This window comes from Xyrauchen texanus, chromosome 40 (assembly GCF_025860055.1).
Source record: "Xyrauchen texanus isolate HMW12.3.18 chromosome 40, RBS_HiC_50CHRs, whole genome shotgun sequence".
In the NCBI taxonomy this organism is placed as follows: domain Eukaryota; kingdom Metazoa; phylum Chordata; class Actinopteri; order Cypriniformes; family Catostomidae; genus Xyrauchen; species Xyrauchen texanus.
The window spans coordinates 4,365,287-4,386,906 of NC_068315.1; the positions used below are offsets into that span (position 1 = coordinate 4,365,287).

The 21,620-nt window shown below is 37.4% G+C and overlaps 1 protein-coding gene across 2 annotated transcripts; it reads left to right on the forward strand.

Moving 5' to 3' along the window:
* The first annotated feature begins 859 nt into the window (after positions 1–859).
* Positions 860–20,225, forward strand: LOC127633309 (dihydropyrimidinase-related protein 2-like). Of its 2 annotated transcripts, XM_052112333.1 has the most exons (14): positions 860–1,044; positions 5,978–6,066; positions 6,769–6,953; positions 8,421–8,585; positions 10,172–10,233; positions 10,365–10,445; positions 10,576–10,644; positions 10,745–10,865; positions 10,959–11,115; positions 13,971–14,112; positions 15,209–15,379; positions 16,017–16,196; positions 16,369–16,540; positions 18,372–20,225. In XM_052112333.1, exons 1-14 carry the CDS (start codon positions 1,006–1,008, stop codon positions 18,461–18,463), a joined length of 1,725 nt encoding a protein of 574 aa, XP_051968293.1. In that variant the 5' UTR covers positions 860–1,005; the 3' UTR covers positions 18,464–20,225. The 2 variants fall into 2 exon arrangements, with proteins under 2 accessions (XP_051968293.1, XP_051968294.1); XM_052112334.1 differs by lacking the exons at positions 16,017–16,196; positions 16,369–16,540; positions 18,372–20,225 and adding an exon at positions 15,554–15,690.
* Positions 20,226–21,620: the final 1,395 nt, after the last annotated feature.

A 21,620-nucleotide genomic window follows, 5' to 3' on the forward strand; every position in this document is an offset into this window, starting at 1 on the left:
TTTATTACTTAATACCTAATACTTAAATGGTCTATTATTAATGACATTATTCTGGCTTATCATTTAAACTAGTGGGCCGAACACACTGGTTTGGGCATTTTACCTTTCCACTTTTACTCATTCTGGTTGGACTGTGTGGTGGATCACACTCCTGTTTATCAGTATCCTGGGACATAGCTAGTGGGGTGAAAGATCCAGAGGCCCCACAACAAATTCAAAACTGTATTTTGTTTTAATAGGTAAGGGGCCCAGAGCAATATACAGTTAGGGGGCCCAGAAATCCTTGCTAAACCCCTGTCAATAGCGTCCCATCAAGGATTTCTGGGTACCACTGATAACAATTGCATTCTGATATGGGGCAGTGGTGGCTCAGTGGTTGAGGCTCAGGGTTACTGACCAGAAGGTCGGGGGTTCAAGCCCCAGCACCACCAAGATGCCACTGCTGGGCCCTTGGGCAAGGCCCTTAACTCCAGGTTGCTCTGGGGGGATTGTCCCTGTAATAAGTGCACTGTAAGTCGCTTTGGATAAAAGCGTCTGCCAAATGCATGAATGCATATGACTGGAGTCTTATGGGTGTTTATAGTTCAACATATTTCTAAAAAATGCTATTTATGTCTTTGTGTGTAAAATATTAGAATGAGCAAAAACTTAGTGCACCTTTAAATATATATACCTGTATATATAAGAAATGAGTGTGCAGATAGCCAGAGAGTGGATGTATTGATCTTGTGAATAGACTTTTACTTTGAGTTAGCCTGCTTCACTGTCTAAAGCAGTAAAGGGGTGAGCCTCGCCCCCTGATCGCCTCTGTGGGATGGTCTGTGTCTTTGAATACTAAATCAGCAGATGGTAAGCGGACCGGAGAGAGGGTGGGGGCTCTATAGCTTTTGTCTACCGTGACTATTAAATCCCGATCAACTAAATTACACCCCAAATATTGATATCAGTCCATCTCTCGCGTTTTTTCGTCTCCTCTGAAATCAAAGCTCTGCTCAAACCGGTGGCATGTCTTTCCAAGGGAAGAAGAATATCCCTCGTTTAACGGTAAGCAATGATAACCGTATAGATTGAACTTTAGGTCATCGATGAATGTGTTCTGGTTGAAGTAACGGAGAGATGATGAGAATGTCTTTTATTGTGCAGTCATGGGTGAGCCGCCGCCGGCATCAAACCGGCTGTCCTTGAAACATGGCTTGAAAAGCCGGTAACGCGATACGAGCTGCACCGAATGCGAGTAATGCAATAAATAATGCCTTTAAATGTGCAATAACTTCGATGAAATCGGCTTTGATTGAGTTTTAAAGGACTTAAATGTGTGCCGGACGGTGGCACCAGCGTTTACCGGTTTTACATGTCCATTGTGTTTTTCATTCATTCTTCATGCTCCGTTACTCTGATGTCACTGTGGTAGCCTAACTGGGGGTTTCTCTTACATGTTTAGTACAAGAATAAAAAAAAAATGCTTTTTTTTGTTCAGTAATAGTGTTGCAGCTCTCGTTGCATAGGCCTACTTTTGAAAAAATGACAGAATCGCGAGCCAATCCGGCCACAAGCGTTCAAATCGATTATCTGGCCTAGCTAGACGTCTGTCTGGAGGCCGTGCCCATGAGCCGCGTCCCCTGCCCGGCCTTAATGAAGCGAGGACTCATCCATGTGCACTACAGGAGCGAGAAAACCCGGGGTCGGGCGTTGTTAACGCGGCCAAATTGAATCCAGTTCCCTTCCGCGCAATTTGGCATCGAGTTCCCGGCCTGAGTCTGACCCACATTCAAAGCTGCATTTAAAACAACTACAATCAGCTTGACATTAATGTAGGTAACATCTGCATTACTTGATAAAAACATAATGATGGGATGTAAGAATTATGGGAGACTGGGGCTAGTTGTCACTCACTTCTGTAAATGGGGTAAGTCGACATAATAAAAACCTAACATCAACCTTTTATAATGCATGTACATTTATGCATTTGGCAGGCGCTTTTATCCAAAGCGACATACATTGCACAGGGACAATCCCCCCTGAAGTTAAGTGCCTTGCTCAAGGACACAATGGTGGTGGCTGTGGGGATCAAACCAGCAACCTTCTGATTACCAGTTATGTGCTTTAGCCCACTACGCCACCACCACTTTAGCCTAATAGATGCTAAACACTAAAACAAATACTGTATGTAATAGCAATAAAAAGTGTAAAATTGCTTTTGCCAGTCAATCATTTTCTTAATACATTTGTAACATTTATGTGACAAGTTGCCCCGAAAAAAAATAATATACAATGGGACAAAAGACACTTTTGAATGCATTTTCTTCCAAAACACTAAATGGCAACAAAAACTACACCAGCACTTCCCAAAGGACATCCCTGTACTGCGAAGCACCTCACTGATCTCGGCCTGCATCACCTCGGACTAATGATGGACTACACTCTTGAAATTCAATACACTATCAATAAAGTGCCAACAAAACCCTTCATCAGCCAACTATCAAGAAATTGCATCCATGTGAACTAATGCAGTTAATACAGGATGGACTTCAAAGACATTAGTCATTAATCTTACAGTTCATACACAATTTTGATTAAACACTGACCCTTAAAACTTACTTAGTTTACTCATCTTAAACCATGACTTGCACTGCACATAAATAACTGATATTGGCATTACTGTATATGCATGCTGGTTATTCAGAGGGGAACTGGCCCCCACAGTGAGACTGGTTTCCCCCAATGTTATTTTTCTCCATTAATCAACATCTTATGGAGTTTTGTGTTCCTTGCCGCAGTCGCCTTCGGCTTGCTCACTGGGGTTATAAATACAATTATTATTTAATTACTTATTTTTATACACTCTTAATAATCATGTTTAATCAAACTACACAATGATGAGTCATAGACATTATAGATATTACAGTTTTCTCTTCTGTTAATGCATGATTTTCTTTAAAGCTGCTTTGAAACTGTGTGTTGTGAAAGGCGCTATACAGATAAAAATGACATGACTTGACATAAACACCCGTTTGTCACAAAGCACTGCAAAATGTTCTGATCCATGAGGTCATCGAGTGCAAAGGCTGATTTTGTGTAATATGATCTAACATTTGACCACTTTTAGAAATGTAAGATAATGGGAATGCCTAAAATTATCACATTTATTTTGATAAAATATTTATTGTCATTTTTAGATCGGTCCAGGGTGATTAAATCAAAAGTATTTCAATAACCGTCCGAAAGATGAAACAATAGTATTTGGGATAAAAAGCTTCCTGTTGCAGGGGCTGAAGACCCCCATAAACACACATTGTTTTTCTTAAGTGGGAGAATAGATTTGTTATGAAGCATTTTCTAGGTGTGCTCACCGATCCAATAACAATGGAGATTCTTTGATTACAAAATACTTGAGATGTTATGAAATGCCAAATGTGATTTAAATTAACAGGAAATTGTGCATTCTTTTCTGGTTATTTGGAAAAAGCATTATCTTAATTTGTTACTCAAAAAAGCATCTTGCTGTCCTATATGTCCTATAACCTATACCTATATATAAATATACCCTTAACCTATGTTGCATAGTGGAGTGGTGGTGGTGTAGTGGTCTAAAGCACATAACTGGTAAACTGGTAATCAGTAGGTCGCTGGTTTGATCCCACAGCCACCACCATTGTGTCCTTGAGTAAGGCACTTAACTCCAGGTTGCTCCGGGGGGATTGTCCCTGTAATAAGTGCACTGTAAGTCGCTTTGGATAAAAGCATCTGCCAAATGCGTAAATGTTGCATGCTAAAATTAAGAAACAATTTACTCAAAGTGGGTGCAAATTGCTGCCTCGTTTTTTGGGGGTAAATTCTATAGTTATTTTTCTTCCGTGTATTTGCAAAGGTTGACACATTTAGCCTGATAACTATTGCCCTTATACTGTATATACAGTACACTATATAACTCACTATATCAACCTTCTGTGAATATTTATATTATTTTTAAAGTAATTATGTTGCTCATGAATATTCCATAAAGATAAACGTATTATTTCAATCATGATGAATATTGGAATTTTAGTTTGGAGGTAAAAATTGACCAACATTATTCTAATTAAATGATTTTGAACTAGGTGTTTAAAATCAACATACAAAACTGCTGCTAGAGAATTGGACTTTTGATTCAAAACCTCATAGTAACTGAGATATAGCCCATGTGATATCCCTCGTCTTCCCTAGTCATTAATGCAAAAAATAATAACCAACTACTACAGTGTAATTCAATAATAAATGTCTTAACAATAGCATTAGTAGGCCTACTATAACATAAAGTGCAGTCCTGGTAGTGTTCACTGCATCCAAGGCCCATCGCTGTTTGTCTTGTCCCTCCTCAAGCAACATTGTGGCCCAGAATCTAAAATGCTCTGCAGGGATTTTGGCTGTGCCAGTTATGGGCTGCCCATGGAGGTGTCACATTGCATTAAAGAAAAGCTCTGTGGTTTGCACACCATCCAGCCAGTGTAACTCAGAGCTAAGTTTGGTAAAAAATAGCCTTTATCCTAACATCTCCTTTTGTGTTCCATGGAAAAAAGAAATTCATGTGGTTTGGAACAACATGAGCTTGACTAAATGATGGCCAAATAAACTGTACTTTGTCAATCTAATGCCATTAGTTGAGGGTTGGGCAAGGAAATTATTTGGCATTGCCTAACAGCACTGTCGATGTAGTTTGATGCCTGAGTGCCCTAACAAGCCCAGTTGTCTGGCATACTGCAGCTCATACCAGGGGAGAGAATGAAGGGTGAATGAGCGGGCATTGCGTGATTTCTTTCTGGTCTTCTGTAAGTTGAATTATGAATTTTACTCATCAGACAGACATAACTGTGCAAAAATGGACAGTGAAAAGTGTCATTAACATATTTCTCACACTTAAAGTAATAGTTCACCTAAAAATTAAAATTATCTCATCATTTACTCACCCTCATGCCATCCCAGATGTGTATGACTTTCTTTTGCAGAATGCAAATTAAATTTTTTAGTAGAATATCTCAGCTCCGTAGGTCCATACAATGCAAGTGAATGGTGACCAAAACTTTGAAGCTCCAAAAAAGGACAGAAAGGCTGCATAAAATTAATCCATACAACTCCAGTGGTTAAATCCATGTCTTTAGGGGTCATATGATTGGTGTGGGTGAAAAACAGATCAACATTTAAGTAAATTTTTACTGTAAATCTCCACCTTTGACCAGCCCACACCATTAGGGGGCGATATGCACAAAGAATGCGAATTACCAAAAACAAAATAATTGTAAGTGAAAGTGAAAGTGGAGATTTATAGTAACAATATGACTTAGTATCGATCTGTTTCTCACCCAGACCTATTATATCACATCTGAAGGCATGGATTAAACCACTGGAGTTGTATTCATTACTTTTATGCTGCCTTATTGTGCTTTTTGGAGCTTCAAAGCTCTGGCCACCATCACTTGCATTGTATGGACCTACAGAATTGAAACAGTCTTCTAAAATCTTTGCAATTTGCAGAAGAAAAAAGTCATACACATGTGAAATGGCATTAGGGTGAGTAAATTATGAGAGATTTTCATTTTTGGGTGTACTATTCCTTTAAGACATTAATTCATGCATGAGGATTACAGTAAATAGACAAGTGGTGTTATAGATGAATGGAGTTGCCACTTATCTTTCTTTTGTATTCTCTAACTCTGTCTGGATTTGTTGTGTCTAGTCTTTCAATGATATAATCTCTGAATAGCTCATTAAAGAAAATTGCAAAGTCTGCATAGCGGGATTTGCATGCATAATAAAGCTTATTATTCTCTTTCAAATCACTTTTGCTTTGTCAGAAGTAGGCCAGTGCAGTGCAAAGCATTTTGAGTCTAAAAGATATTGATCTTACTGGTATCTTGACATTGTATATATCAACATTCACCTTCATATACAGCATATTGTAAAAATCTTAAGTCATATTTCATGTTGTCTCTTTTGTCTCCAGAGTGATAAGCTCATCATTAAAGGTGGGAAAATTGTAAATGACGACCAGTCGTTTTACGCCGACATTTACATTGAAGATGGGACCATCAAGTAAGATTTCATTATTTTTACAATCTACCTATAAACGTTTTGCATACAACATTTCAAATATATACTTTTTATTTTTTATTTTTATTGTAGGTCCATTTATCTGTTTCATTTGTTTTTGAATTGCTAGCTTCTTCTTGTGTTATTTCAAATAAAATAATAAATAATAGACCAACTTCCAGTCAGCATATGGCCACGTGATGTGGCTTGCGATCTCTCACGCGTCGCTCTATTAAGAAGCAACAACACCATGATGTGTCAACAAGCAATAGTCTAATACATATGGCATGCATAGGTTACAGTTAGTGGTGGTTTGGGTCGGCACAATATTTAATGAAAATTGAGACAAATTTGCAGAGCAAACCCAACTCTAATTCTGGCTGATGGGATTAAGGCAGTACAGAAGACGGGGCGGGATGACCAATCAGATAAAAGGGGTTTCTGAAGTCGTAAATTAATTTTTTAAACAATGAAAGAAATGAAAATTAAGCCATTTTCCCCTTATTCATTTTTAGAGAAAATGAAATAATCAACAGCAAATCTGCTTATTCTATTCATCAGTGTTAAAACCAATGAAGAAGAAACCACATTTTTCATTTTGGGGTTTAAAAAGTAAAAAAGTATGGTAAAAAAGTATGGAAGTACACAGACTTATCTTGATGTCATCTGACAATGTTCAAAAATGTTATCTCGTTTGGATGGCAGACAGATTGGGGAGAACCTCATTGTACCTGTAGGTGTGAAGACAGTGGATGCATATGGGCACATTGTAATACCAGGGGGCATCGATGTTAACACCTGTCTGCAGGCCCCTCATCTGGGCATGACCCCAGCAGATGACTTCTACCATGGAACACGTGCTGCTCTGGCTGGAGGAACCACCATGATCAGTATGTCATTACATGAACAAACATCTTACACCATACATAGAATATAGTTAGTTTCAGAAGGTGGCAAAAGATAAAGCTCATGAAGTGATTAGTGTACAACAGTGGCTCTAAACTGGTTGATTGCAACACAAAAATGGGCCACAGGTTTGGTCTGATAGGGTCACGGGCAGCAGGGGAAAACAATGCGAATAACTGAATGCAACTAACCATATAATTGTGCATAATTAGAATAAATAAAATAGACAAAATAGATAAAATGAGGAGAAAATGCTACCAGGATATTTTGTTGTAGATGTCAAAGGCTGCCCATCCAATCATACGTTATTTTGGCACAAATTTATATTCATTCATTACATTTATGCATTTGGCAGACGCTTTTATCCAAAATGACTTACAGTGCACTTATTACAAGGACAATCCCCCCGGAACAACCTGGAGTTAAGTGCCTTACTCAAGGACACAATGGTGGTGGCTGTGGGGATCAAACCAGCAACCTTCTGATTACCAGTTATGTACTTTAGCCCACTATGCCACCACCACTCCCAAATTCATCTGTAACTTTATAGAAGCTAGCTAAATTAAATAGATGCTAACATGGACAGGTTGCTTGGCATACCCTTCATCCTTGAAAACCTTAAAAAACTAAATATGCAAGAGGAAAAATGCAGGTTCACTTGCAGAGACAAAATGTCATATATGATTTTCAAGAACATTTTTGTTTACTTTTGTACACATTTGTGTTGGTTTGCCTCTGTGTCCTGAGGCAAAACCAGCACAGACCCACTGTTGTAAAGGATTTAGGCTAAATGTAAATCATGGTGGAAGAAATTGTGCATGATTTGATGACACAAAGGTGGAGGATCTCAGTATAAGTGTGTGTGTGTGTGTGTGTGTGTGTGTGTGTGTGTGTGTGTGTGTGTGTGTGTGGTACAGTATTAGAGCGCAAGAGCTTGTCCAGTCTCATAAAATCAGTTGACTTGGGGTCAAAGCACTGTCAAAAATGGTTCTCTCCTCTGCTTAAATGTCCTTTCTTTAGCCGCTGTACTTCTTTATAGGGAGACAAAAATGCCCCACTTAATGCATTTGTACTCTTAACATGTTCATTTGAATTTTTATTTAAAGGGGATTTGTGAAATGCTTTCAAAAGCAAAATGCGTTCTCCTATCACAGTTTAATGTGCAGACACTAATATTAATAAGCTAATTGTTGGTTGAACACTGAGGTGTCATCAAAGCAACCTAGTCTAATAGTCATGCTATTATACCTGCATTGTTTTCACAGCCAGTTCTATGTACTGCAGCAGTTTGGTGAAATGAACACTAGAGGAGCCCTAATAAAGATTTCTGTTTATGACCACAATGGATTAAAATTCCTGCATCTAACCCCTTTTTGCAAAGTTTATTTATCTGCATTATAAGCATGTTTTTCATCAGTACGCTCCTCTATTTCTTACTTACCTTCCTTTAGTTGACCATGTCGTGCCTGAACCGGGATCTAGTTTAATGGCCGCTTACGACCAGTGGAGGGATATGGCAGATATGCGGTCGTGCTGTGACTACTCTCTGCACATCGACATCACACGTTGGCATGATGGTCTATTTGAGGAACTGGAGACTCTGGTCAAAGATAAAGGTGATGTGAGATTTCAGGTGTGACTCTGATATTCTTTTTTTCCCCCTAGTCTGTTTTGATTCTGCATTATAAGTTGTACAATGTAATTATTATTATTATTTTTTTTTGTAATACACACTGACAAAGAACAGAATTGAACATATGGATCTGCAGTTTAATGCACTGTAACTTAAATAATTTAATGGTTTCACAAGCTCTGAGATCTCGGAACGTGGACCTATGAAATCGGTTTTATATTTTTCCAAATTCAGAGATTTTTAGTTGTATTTTTTTAAATTCCATATTCAAATTAATATAATTAAATCATGAAAATGGTCCCTAAACAAATTAATTCATTAAACATTGAAAAAGAATATATATTACAATACATTTTTAAATAACATTGCATATATTTTTTTTTATTTTTCCAATCATGCTTTTTAATGCTTTTATACAAATCATAACAATCCATAACACAACATTAGAGTCAATTTTGCCAATTAAAAGTGCTGCACAACAGAGCATCACAGATCTGAGGTACTGCCTAAATATATCTACATATATTAATATTAGTATTATTACAGTGAATAATAGTTAACTATTTATTAGTGATATATTTTCATAATCTATTTTTTCCTATTTAAATCTAGCATTAATTTTGTGAGTGAAGCCCTTTCAGTTTCTTTGTTATTGTTAGTTTGTATAGTTAGAATGCATGCTTCACAGTGAATAACGCAGAGAGTATGTAATAATCATAATGTTTTTGTTTTTTTACCACTTCCTGAGCAACCGGCTTCACACATTCACTATGAAGTGCACAGTACATGCATACTATATATTTCTTAGGGCTGTGAATCGAATTTAAACTGTTAGCTATATAATCGTACAGTTTTCTAATCGCACTTAATCATGGCACATTAAAAAAAAACAATCATAATAGTTGGATAATCGTCATTTATTTTAATTATTTAAATATGTACATGTTAAATGCTGTTAATCAGACACATGCTTACTGATTTAAATCTTTGATATAATTATGTGTATATGCCATTATATCAGTGGGCAGGCTATAATTAAAAGTTGGGCAAATTCCAGTTTTCCAGTGGACTTTTTTTTAAATAATATGATTAAATGGGAAGATTCAATTCATATCAAACTTTATTGACAAGATAAACTTAAGTGTACATTGTCCATACATTATTAGACACCAAGCATACAGATATAAATCACACTGAATGCTGAAGTTTATTTGCTGAAGTTTAAAATCTCAAAACGATATTTTTTTCTGGCTGCCGTGTCTATCGCGCACACGCGGAGTCTCTTGCATGGTTTCGCTTTTGACATTGGTTCAGATGACAGTGAGTGAGCGTTTTCAGACAATGCAATGAGATTTAATAGCATTCCCACCTGGCTCACCAGACTCCATACAGTCAATTTAAAAAAAAAATAATTACATTTTATAGGGGCCCTATTTGAGCTCTCAAGGTTAGCATCACAGTGTGTGAGAACAGCAATCGAAGCTCAAATACACATTTAGATATGGCATGCATTCCCACACAACTTCAGAAAGATATGTAACATTGTCTTCATTCTGTTTCTCATTTTAGGGGTAAACTCCTTCCTCATCTTCATGGCTTATAAGGACAAGTATCAGAGCTCTGATTCACAGGTACATCTGTCATGTGACATCACTTCCTTTCTGATTTCATTGACCGACTTTGATCGGTCGCAGTTAAAAAGGACGTTCGTAGACCAAACCCTGGGCATGTTGTAGAACTGATACCACTTTTTTATCTGTAGATTTATGAGATGTTTGGTGCTATGAGAGAGCTGGGGGCCATAGCACAGGTTCATGCTGAAAATGGTGACATAATTGAGGAGGTAACCATAATGCATTACTTATGATGTAGCATAAATCTGGATGCATTACTTTTATAAAATGTGCCTCTTTCATACCTGCACCATCCTTTCCTCTGTACTCAATGCATGTTGCTCATGCGTTTAATCCCAGGAACAGAAGAAGCTTTTAGAGCTGGGAATTACTGGCCCAGAGGGACATGTACTGAGTCATTCAGAAGAGGTTGGTCTTAATGTTCCAAGTCAGTATAAAGTGGCCGAAACCATTAAAATCTGCTCTACTACTGATGAACTGCGTTAAGCATTATGTTGTTCTTTTCCAGGTGGAGACTGAGGCCGTGTATCGAGCCATCACTATTGCTAAACAGGCCAACTGCCCCCTCTACATCACAAAGGTTATGAGCAAATCAGCTGCTGATGTCATTGCCAAGGCCAGGAAAAAGGGTACAAAATTCAAGCACTATAGCAAAAAAAAAACAGAGGGGAAAAGGCAGTTAAATACATGTAGTTTTATATGTTTACATTTTGCTTTGTCAGGCATGGTCATCTACGGGGAATCACTCGCAGCCAGCCTCGGCACAGATGGATCACACTATTGGAGCAAAAACTGGGCCAAAGCTGCCGCATTTGTCATGTCCCCGCCCCTTAGCCCTGACACGAGCACTCCAGAATACCTCAGTTCACTATTGTCCTGGTGAGCAATGAAAATGATGCAACTTTGAAGTCAGCATTAAATCAGAATTCACCCCAGTGATGGGGAAAAAATAATTTTGGAGGAACAAAAATAAATGAAAGTGATAGTTCACCCAAAAATGAAAATTCTTTCATCATTTACTATGTAAATGACTTACTATCTTCTGCACAAACAAATACTTTTGAAGAATATCTCAGCTCTGTACATCCAAACAATGAAAGTGAATGGTGACCAGAATTTGAAGGTCCAAAAAATTATACAGTTGCAGCATAAAATTCATCCATCAGACTCCAGTGGTTTAATCCATGTCTTCGGAAGCGATATGATAGGTGTGGGTGAGAAACAGATCAATATTGATTTATTTTGTGCATATCGCCACCTACTGGCCGGGGCTGGTCAAAGGTGGACATTTATAGTTAATAAGGACATAAATATTGATCTGTTTCTCATAAGAAATTGATTTAACCTCTTTAGGGGTGGATTATTTTAATGCTATATTTTATTTTATATGCTTTTTGGACCTTCAAAGTTCTGGCCAACATTCAATTGCATTGTATGGACCTAAAGAACTAAGATATTATTCTATAAATCTTAATTTGAGTTTAGCAAATGAAAGAAAGTCATACACATCTGGGATGGCATGAGGGTGAGAAAATGATGAGAGATTTTTAATTTTTGGGTGAACTATTCCTTTAACACTTTTTGCGTTTTCTCTCGCTTGAATGTTCTGTAAGCTATTGCAAGTCGTTCTCACAATGAAGAGACAGTGCAATGATTAACGTGTAATAGGTATGCACCCAGTTTATGTTAATAAAAATGACCATGGTCTACACAAGTGAAGCCCAGCAGTTGACAAAATATAGAACAAAAAATAGATCTGCTTTATTGCTATTTGTGGTGATGTTAATAATATTATTATATTATTGTGGTGGTGGTGTTTTTACCTTTATAGATAAAAATGTATCAATTAAGAGGAAAGTCATGTTAAATGTCAAAGTAGATCTATAGAAATGCACATTTTAATAAAGGACAAGACTGGTTTTGGTGGTGAACAATTCAGTGTTTGAATCAGTTGAGTGAGTGACTCAAAAAGAATCACTCATAGCATACAGAAAGACACTCAAATGTCCCCACCTATAGGCGCAACAATGTAACCTATTTAAAGGGTCACTGAAGGAATCAGTGAACCCATTTGAATGAATCTTTTTGTTGAACAGATTCAAAAGATTCACTGAGTTGATTCATAATCCCCATCCACTATCACAGAGCATTCACATATGGGAATGCAAATACAAGAGCGTCCAGACGTTTCAGGTGAAACACTTTTTTGCGAGAGAACGCAAAGTTTCTTAGGGGAACGCCAAAGGTTTGCGAGACAACTCAAAGTATTTTTTTATTTTCCTACCAACTCGTTTTTCCATTGCTTTGGCAAACGAATAGTTTGTATCCGAGTTCAGAATCGATTAATTGAAATGAGCGATTCAACGAACCATTGAATCAGAGTTCAGAATCGATTCATTGAAATGAGCGATTCAACGAACCATTTATTCAGAGTTCAGAATCGATTAATTGAAATGAGCGATTCAACGAACCATTTATTCAGAGTTCAGAATCGATTTATTGAAATGAGCGATTCAACGATCCATTGAATCAAAGTTCAGAATCGATTCATTGAAATGAGCGATTCAACGAACCACTGAATCAGAGTTCAGAATCGATTCATTGAAATGAGCGATTCAACGAACCATTGAATCAGAGTTCAGAATCGATTCATTGAAATGAGTGATTCAACGAACCATTGAATCAGAGTTCAGAATCGATTAATTGAAATGAGCGATTCAACGAACCATTGAATCAGAGTTCAGAATCGATTAATTGAAATGAGCGATTCAACGAACCATTGAATCAGAGTTCAGAATCGATTCATTGAAATGAGCGATTCAATGAACCATTGAATCCGAGTTCAGAATCGATTCATTGAAATGAGCGATTCAACGAACCATTGAATCCGAGTTCAGAATCGATTCATTGAAATGAGCGATTCAATGAACCATTGAATCAGAGTTCAGAATCGATTAATTGAAATGAGCGATTCAACGAACCATTGAATCAGAGTTCAGAATCGATTCATTGAAATGAGCGATTCAACGAACCATTGAATCAGAGTTCAGAATCGATTCATTGAAATGAGCGATTCAACGAACCATTGAATCAGAGTTCAGAATCGATTCATTGAAATGAGCGATTCAACGAACCATTGAAATGAGCGATTCAACGAACCATTGAAATGAGCAATTCAATGAACCATTGAATCAGTTCAGAAACGATTCATTGAAATGAGCGATTCAATGAACCATTGAATCAGAGTTCAGAATCGATTCATTGAAATGAGCGATTCAGCGAACCATTGAATCAGAGTTCAGTATCGATTCATTGAAATGAGCGATTCAACGAACCATTGAATCAGAGTTCAGAATCGATTCATTGAAATTAGCGATTCAACGAACCATTGAATCAGAGTTCAGAATCGATTCATTGAAATGAGCGATTCAACGAACCATTGAATCAGAGTTCAGAATCGATCCATTGAAATGAGCGATTCAACGAACCATTGAATCAGAGTTCAGAATCGATTCATTGAAATGAGCGATTCAACGAACCATTGAATCAGAGTTCAGAATCGATTCATTGAAATGTAAAAGAATGACTAAATAAAAAGTACATTAATGAATATTATGAATATTCAACATATCGTCTAACCCTAATATAGTCTTTAAATCTACTCTTTTAAGTTAAAGATTTGGGTCTTAACGTATTGCACTTACTGACATTAAAGAAATGAATCTGTGTTTCAGCGGGGATCTTCAAGTAACAGCCAGCGCCCACTGCACCTTCTCCACGGCACAGAAAGCTGTCGGAAAGGACAACTTCACCCTCATTCCAGAGGGAACCAATGGCATTGAGGAACGGATGAGCATCGTCTGGGACAAAGCTGTGGTATGTATAAATTACACTCTATGTAAGTTCATCTATTCAATGAACACATGACTTGCATTACACACTCTATAGATAAATAATATTGTCATAAGTACATTTATCATGAAGCCAATGTAAGATGGGCTCACCATGCTGACTCTACCTTGTTACAGTCATCTTTGTCTGGGGGCTTTAAGCCATTAAGGGCATTAAATGGGTCATGACATGACTTTTTTATTATTTTAATATGTTCCTTGAGGTTCATATTTTAATTTTAGTTGTATAATGTAAAGTTCTTTGCAAAAAAACTAAACAAATCAGTCATATATTTGAAAAACGTAATAATTTTTCACCCTCACTGACTCGGAGTGTGTTCACACTTGGCAGGTTTGGTTCTATTAAAACAAACTCTGGTGTGATTGCTCTGTTAGTGCAGTTCATTTGAACAAGTGTGAACGCTGCCATCTGAACCTTGGTGGGCATCAAAGAAGCGGGCTGAGACCGCCTGAATAGCGGGTCTAGGTCCACTTCCAACCAAACTCTGGTGCTGGCGCTGTTTTGACTCCTTTACATATTTTATTAGCTCTTATAACAAGTGCATTTCGCCCAGCAGCCAGCATTGTTTTGGATGATCTGCAATTGTCTTCAAAAAAAATATACGTCGTAAAAGCTGTCCAATCAGGTTGTGAATTTTTCCTGATGCCTTTGGTTTTGTATTGTTAGGTTCGGTGTTAAAAATGCCAGTGTGAACGATAAGCGAACCAGAACTAAATGTATCGTTTTCTTTTTTGGTGCGGACCAAGTGAACCAAGAGAACCAAGTGTGAACACACCCTCTGTCAAAAACGCTCAGTTTTGTTCCTGCTTCTCCTTTAAGACTTGAGGCCCCCTGTTATGATTGGCTCCCTCCTTGTCATCTCATGATGCATTGTGTCATTTAATGTAGACAGAAATGAATAGTAGTTCAGATTAGTTTAGGATTAGAATAAAAGCTGATGTGTTTTTTATTTTTTTGTTTAGTTAAAATACTTTCTCCTATCCCACCTTAATAGCAAGAAACATCTATTAGTGAGCCATTCATACCACTGCAATTCCTGAATTTGGTTTTTGTGGCACAGGCAACAGGTAAAATGGACGAGAATGATTTTGTTGCAGTAACCAGCACAAACGCTGCAAAAATCTTTAACATGTACCCCCGGAAGGGCCGAATCGTTGTTGGATCTGATGCTGACATTGTCATCTGGAACACAAAGGAGACAAAAGTTTTCTCTGCAAAATCTCACAATCTGGTATGTGAATTCCAACCTCCATACGCCATCTCTCAAATAGGGAAAGATTGCCAATAAACCAATTTTAGTTATTAGAAATATTATCCTTAGCTTATGTTCAATAAACTATTACATTTATGCATCTGGCAGATGCTTTTATCCAAAGCGACTTACAGTACAGTGCACTTATTACAGGGACAATCCCCCCGGAGCAACCTGGAGTTAAGTGCCTTGCTCAAGGACACAATGGTGGTGGCTGTGGGTATCGAACCAGCAACCTTCTGATTACCAGTTCCGTGCTTTAGCCCACTACGCCACCACCACTCCACTATTAGTTTGGATTGTTCAGAATACAGTGGGATTCTAGTGGTTCTCATGTGGTTTTGCTTCAGGATATCCTTTTGCTAACTTTTACAAAGTGATCGATGAATGCACCAACATATTGCAGAGTTGGACTGGATGCCCTGCCTTTAACATCAACAACAAAAGATACTGATGTAGCATTTTATCCTCCCTTTTAAAAGTTGACAAGCTGATTTATTTTGCTATCCTAAATGTATGATTATATGATTAGTTACATTTTAGAACCACTGTTACATTAACTGAAATGTAACGGATCCTTCTTGGTCTTAATACTGGCTCCCGGTGTCCTCTGCAGACAGTGGAGATGAATATTTTTGAGGGCATGGAGTGCCGAGGGTTCCCTGTAGTGGTCATCAGTCAGGGCAGGATCGTTCTAGAAGATGGGACACTGAATGTGACTGAGGGTTCAGGGCGTTTCGTCCCCAGAAAAGCCTTTCCCGACTATGTCTACAGGAGAATCAAAGCCCGAGGCAGGGTAAGACATGCTGTGACCCAATGATCATGGATCTTTGTATAGTTGTGGATGCTGACTATAGCTCATCCAATGGCCAAATGATCATTTAGACACCCAATATCAATTTGGGGAGAGCACTACTCTTGAGTTAGTAGTCGTGACTCACTTTCATAATCAAATTGTTTCTTTGTAGATGGCTGATGCTCGTGGTGTCCCCCGGGGAAATTACGATGGCCCAGTCCATGATGTCATCAGTATGACCAAATCGGTACCAGCCACGCCAACCACTAGGGGACCCACTTGTCCAGGAAAGATCCTAGTTGGACCAGCTAGAAATTTGCACCAGTCTGGGTTTACTCTATCTGGTAAGCACCTTGTTGGTTTGGTAGAGAATGCTTTTAAAATTCCAGTGTTAATCTTGAGTTATAATTGAGGTATCAAACAGGATCCAAACTTGTATTTGTATTTGAATGTAACCATCAGGGACCTAAGCATTGACATATTGATATGTATATTTTGTCCTCTTTTATAGTGTTTTGGGGAGCCATTGGTTATAAAAATTATGATTTTTATGCATATTTTTGGGGTGTCCTTTTGGAAAAACGTTGCAAAATTGCAACACTTTTAAACCATTAAAAATTGGCCCCTTTAAAAATAATGATGAGTATTGGTATTGATGATATACTGTATTTGCTGCTTTAATTTATATACCAATCTCTGTGTGTAATGTGGTATATTAAATATACCACCAATACTGTAAAACATAGATTTTTTAATGACCAAATATTACAGAAAAAATAATGTATCTGTGATTTACTGTATAGGCTCCATTGTGTAAATATAGAAAAAGTTAAACTACTAATTCCCAGTGTGTTTGACTCAAATTTATGAACGTAAATTTTTTTTAGGGATGTAGCCTAATCCCTTTTCAATCAGTTAACATATTGGGAATTAAGAAAATACATATATAACAGGTTAAATAATTACTTGATCCAAAAGTGTACCTTTTTGTTTGACCTTAGCAACTTGTTACGGTACATTTGCAAATAATTAATAAATTAATAAATACTAGCAAAACTGTTGTGATATAGATCAGAGTTGAATTAGATATGTAAATACTTCAAACAAATATTGCAATTTTGCTACACTTGCTGGTTCACCCAAAAATGAAATTTCTCTCATCATTTACTCACCCTCATGCCATCCCAGACGTATATGACTTTCTTTTGTCTAAATAACACAAATGAAGATTTTTAGAATAATATCTCAGCTCTATAGGTCCATACAATGCAAGTGATTGGTGGCCAGAACTTTGAAGCTCCAAAAAGCACATAAAGTCAGCATAAAATTACTTCATACTCCAGTGGTTAAATCCATGTATTCAAAAGCAAACTACAGTAGTAGGTGTGTGTGAGAAACAGATCAATATGTAAGTTCTGTTTTACTATAAATCTCCACTTTCAATTCCACATTAATTTTTATTTTTTATTTTTTTTGATGATTCCCATTCTTTGTGCATATCGCCACCTACTGGTCGGGGCTTGTCAAAGGTGGAGATTAATAGTAAAAATAGGCTTAAATATGGATCTGTTTCTCACTCACACCTATAATATCACTTCTGAAGACATGGATTAAACCACTGGAGTCATATGGAATACTTTTATGCTGCCTTTCCATGCTTTTTTGAGCTTCAAAGTTCTGGCCACCATTCACTTGCACTATCTCAGTAGAAGAAAGAAAGTCATACACATCTGGGATGCTGGGAGGGTGAGTAAATGATAAGAGAATTATCATTTTTGGGTGAACTATTCAGTTAAAGGAATACATTTCATTTAACTGCTGTAAGTGTAGTTTATACATAGATTTCATTTCTGAACATGAATTGGCTATAAACGTTACCGTACAATCAATAAACAGGATGGGGTATTTCAAGAAACCTATAAACATATTCAATTGTATAGACCACGGTGAAATAAAACCTGTTGATTTCAATGTTTTATAAAACAGTATTAACAAAAGTCTATCATTTAACTCTGCAGCACTCGGAGTCTCTCCCTCTGTGACCTGGTGCAACTCGTGCAGACATGCTCTCTTTAAAGTGAACTCTGTAGAGTTAATTTGCATGGAATCTAAACCAAACCAAATAAGCAAACAGCAAGGAGTTGAACCATTTTTCTCCCTGTCTATCTAATTAAGGCACTCAAATGGATGACCACATCCCCAGGCGTACAGCACAGAGGATCGTAGCGCCCCCTGGAGGCCGTTCCAATATCACATCCCTCTCATGAGCTTCAAGCAGAGGATCCAAGCAGCAACATTTCCTTCTTTCGGCTTCCAATTTTATATTACCGTTTCATGCAAATACTTAACCTAATAACTCCATATACTCACCCATGACCTCTGCCAATCCAATAGGCTATGCAGCAAACTAAATATAGCTTTCCATATATTCATTATCTCTGTGTGATCAACCTGCCTCATTGTTCTCTGGTCAGACTCACTAATAATGTAGCATGTTCTTTGGATCAGTCACCCAGACTGCATTATGCTGTAGCGTAGCATTGACGGCGTTCAGACTGCTATAGTGATCATTGTGTTTGTGAAGTTGAACTACTGAATGGGTCCCATTCTGTTACTGCCTTTAAAACAAGTGCTTTCCTCATGCTGATATTTAGGGGGCTTTCACACTTAGTTCGATTGCCTGTTCCGAACCAGAGTTCGATTGCTCCCCCCTCCCCCCGATGGACTGTGTTCACATTATATATTTGTATCCGAACCGCGGTACGCTTGCGTCATGAAGCTGCAGCTGGTGCGTAATCGTGTTGCTTGATAACCGCGAAATGAAAAGGCGTCAAAATTCAATGAATAGACTTGCTCGGTTCACATTTGTTCTTCTTTTTTTTAACCTTTGGTTTTGTTTTCAACATCAAGATACAGAAACACACTTGCGTTTGTCTGCCGCAAAAATACTGAAATCGTTCAAAAGACAGCGGGCTGTCCGCCGAAGACAATTTTTGCGAAGGCAAGCAGAAATCATCTCTCTGCTTGCAGTGCGTGTGCGTCAATCCCGCTTTTCGTCAAGGTAAGTGTATTTACACACACACACACGCGCACACCTGGCGTTCCATACACACGTGCACGCACGCACGAAAGTAAACCCTTTTCGCTCATTTTGAAAGTGACGCGTGTGAGACTGACGACCACATTATACGTCATCAATAGCGGTTCAATTCCGCGGTTTGGTTCGATTGCGTTCATATCAGCAGCGAACCGTACTGGAGTTCACATGAAGCGGACTCGAGTACGGTTCGCGGTTGCGCACCCGAGTTCGGAAGACAGCGTTCACATCATCCAAACGAACCGAACTCTGACGTCATTCGAACCGGGGTGCGCAGCAAAAGTGCTAGTGTGAAAGCCCCCTTAGATTCAAACTCTAGTTTTAAAGCTGAAGTGTGTCATTCCTAAACCACAAGTGGCATCAATAGGAATTATGGAATTGGAGAAAATGTGAAAAGTATACACTTTAACGGGCTCTGCTCTATCTTTGAACTACCTAGTGAAGGTCTTAGTGCTGAAGTATTAAGAAACCGGTTTATCCATGTTGCATCTCTGTCGATAGGGCTAAGGATTACAAGTGCACTCATGATTTACAGTTACACTAAGTTGTCGTTGTGCTAATACTCAAACAGCAATGGATCAGGCAATTTTTATATGTTTCTACGAAAACATTTGGTGCTCTCAATATACAGATTAAACACATGTCAATGTGTTACTGTGAGGAACAGTCACTTTTTGAACACACTTTATAATTCTTTTGAGGGAAGGCCTTGTTTATATTCCTGTAATGCATTTTTAATTCACTTTTTGTAGTCTTAACCAGTATGTGCTGAAAACCTTCACTATATTAGATGTCAAGACATTTTTGTGAGATATCTCAAAGGTCAGATGAGAGAAAACTGATCCGTGGATTGTCTTTTCTACCTTGTTCATTCTGTAAATATGTTTTTGTTTTTAAATTTTTGTGCATGGTTTGCATGTCGTCAAATAAAAAAATGGTTAAAGAAAAATTATTTTTCTTTACACTGCCTCTGTAATTTTATCTTTTAAATGTTGTAATTATTCTCATGATCATTATGAAATCGTCCCCTTGGAATTATAAGGTTCTATCTGCATTCTGAGCAGTTTTGAGATATTGAGCTTTAAAGATTTTGCATTACATATAGGAAAATTTATATGGGGAACAAGTTTCTTTCAAACATGAAAATAACAGGGACCCTACATGTATTCTAAATATACAATATCAAAATCCTCTCAAATGTGTGAATGGGGATTTTTGGAATGGGTCAAATGCAGATAGAACCTTATAATCCTAAAAAAAACACTTTTCGCTTAGAATTATAAGGTTCTATCTGCCAAAACATTATTTGAACATTAAATATAAAATTAATGTTGTAACAATGTCTCAATATGTGTTAGAAAGTTAAATGTTATCCTTTATAATGACATTTATTTCATATTTTTAGCACTTTCATGCATTTAGGACATTTCAATTTAAGCAAGGTAGGTCTAAATATTTTGTCCAGAGCAGTTAATTTTTGGTACCAATTTGGTGGGTAATTAAACACATTATTGCAGAAATTGTTACTTTAATTTTTCTTTTGTTTAGACAGAAAGCAGCTACTGTAATACATCTGAGCAGGACTTTATTCCACCTAAAGTGGGCCAGGTAAAATGGCTTTCTCTCCAGACATCAGTATGGCTGAAATAACATGGTAACGTTTATTGTTGTAATTAAGACCCCATGAATTCAATTGTTGACTATTTGACCTTTAAGGCTTAATATTGTAAAAATTAAGACATTTTAAGACTTTAAAAACGGCAAGAAAACAGACATTTCAATTAATGAATTAATTTCATTAATTGAAATGTCTGTTTCAATTAATTTCATTAATTGAAACAGACATTTCAATTAATGAAATTAATTAATTAAGTTTAATATACATTGAAAAATTATACACTGACTATATCAAAAAAAAATCACAAACTCATTTTTTTAAAACACAGAACTATAATACTCCCTGTGACTCATTTTTTAAAACACAGACTTATAATACTCTCTATCTGCTAGTGCCATGAATTTAAACATGGACTTAATGTCACTCATCTTCGCCTCTGAGATGATGCTCTGTTTGGGGAGTACCCTTGGTTTGGGTAAAATGGATGTAAATGTCTACTTTAACTCTTGGCTCTGCATGTGATTTTGTGTAATGAAGAGTATATGGACACTGATCAAACAAGCTGTGACACTTCAAAAAATGGAACCTGTTTGTACTGAAACAGCTTGGAACATGCCTGAAAGTCATAGAAATCTATTCTCTTCATCTGTATGATTTCATATGGGTTGTTCCTGTTCACCTTCAGTAAAATGCGCAAGAAAGACAGTGG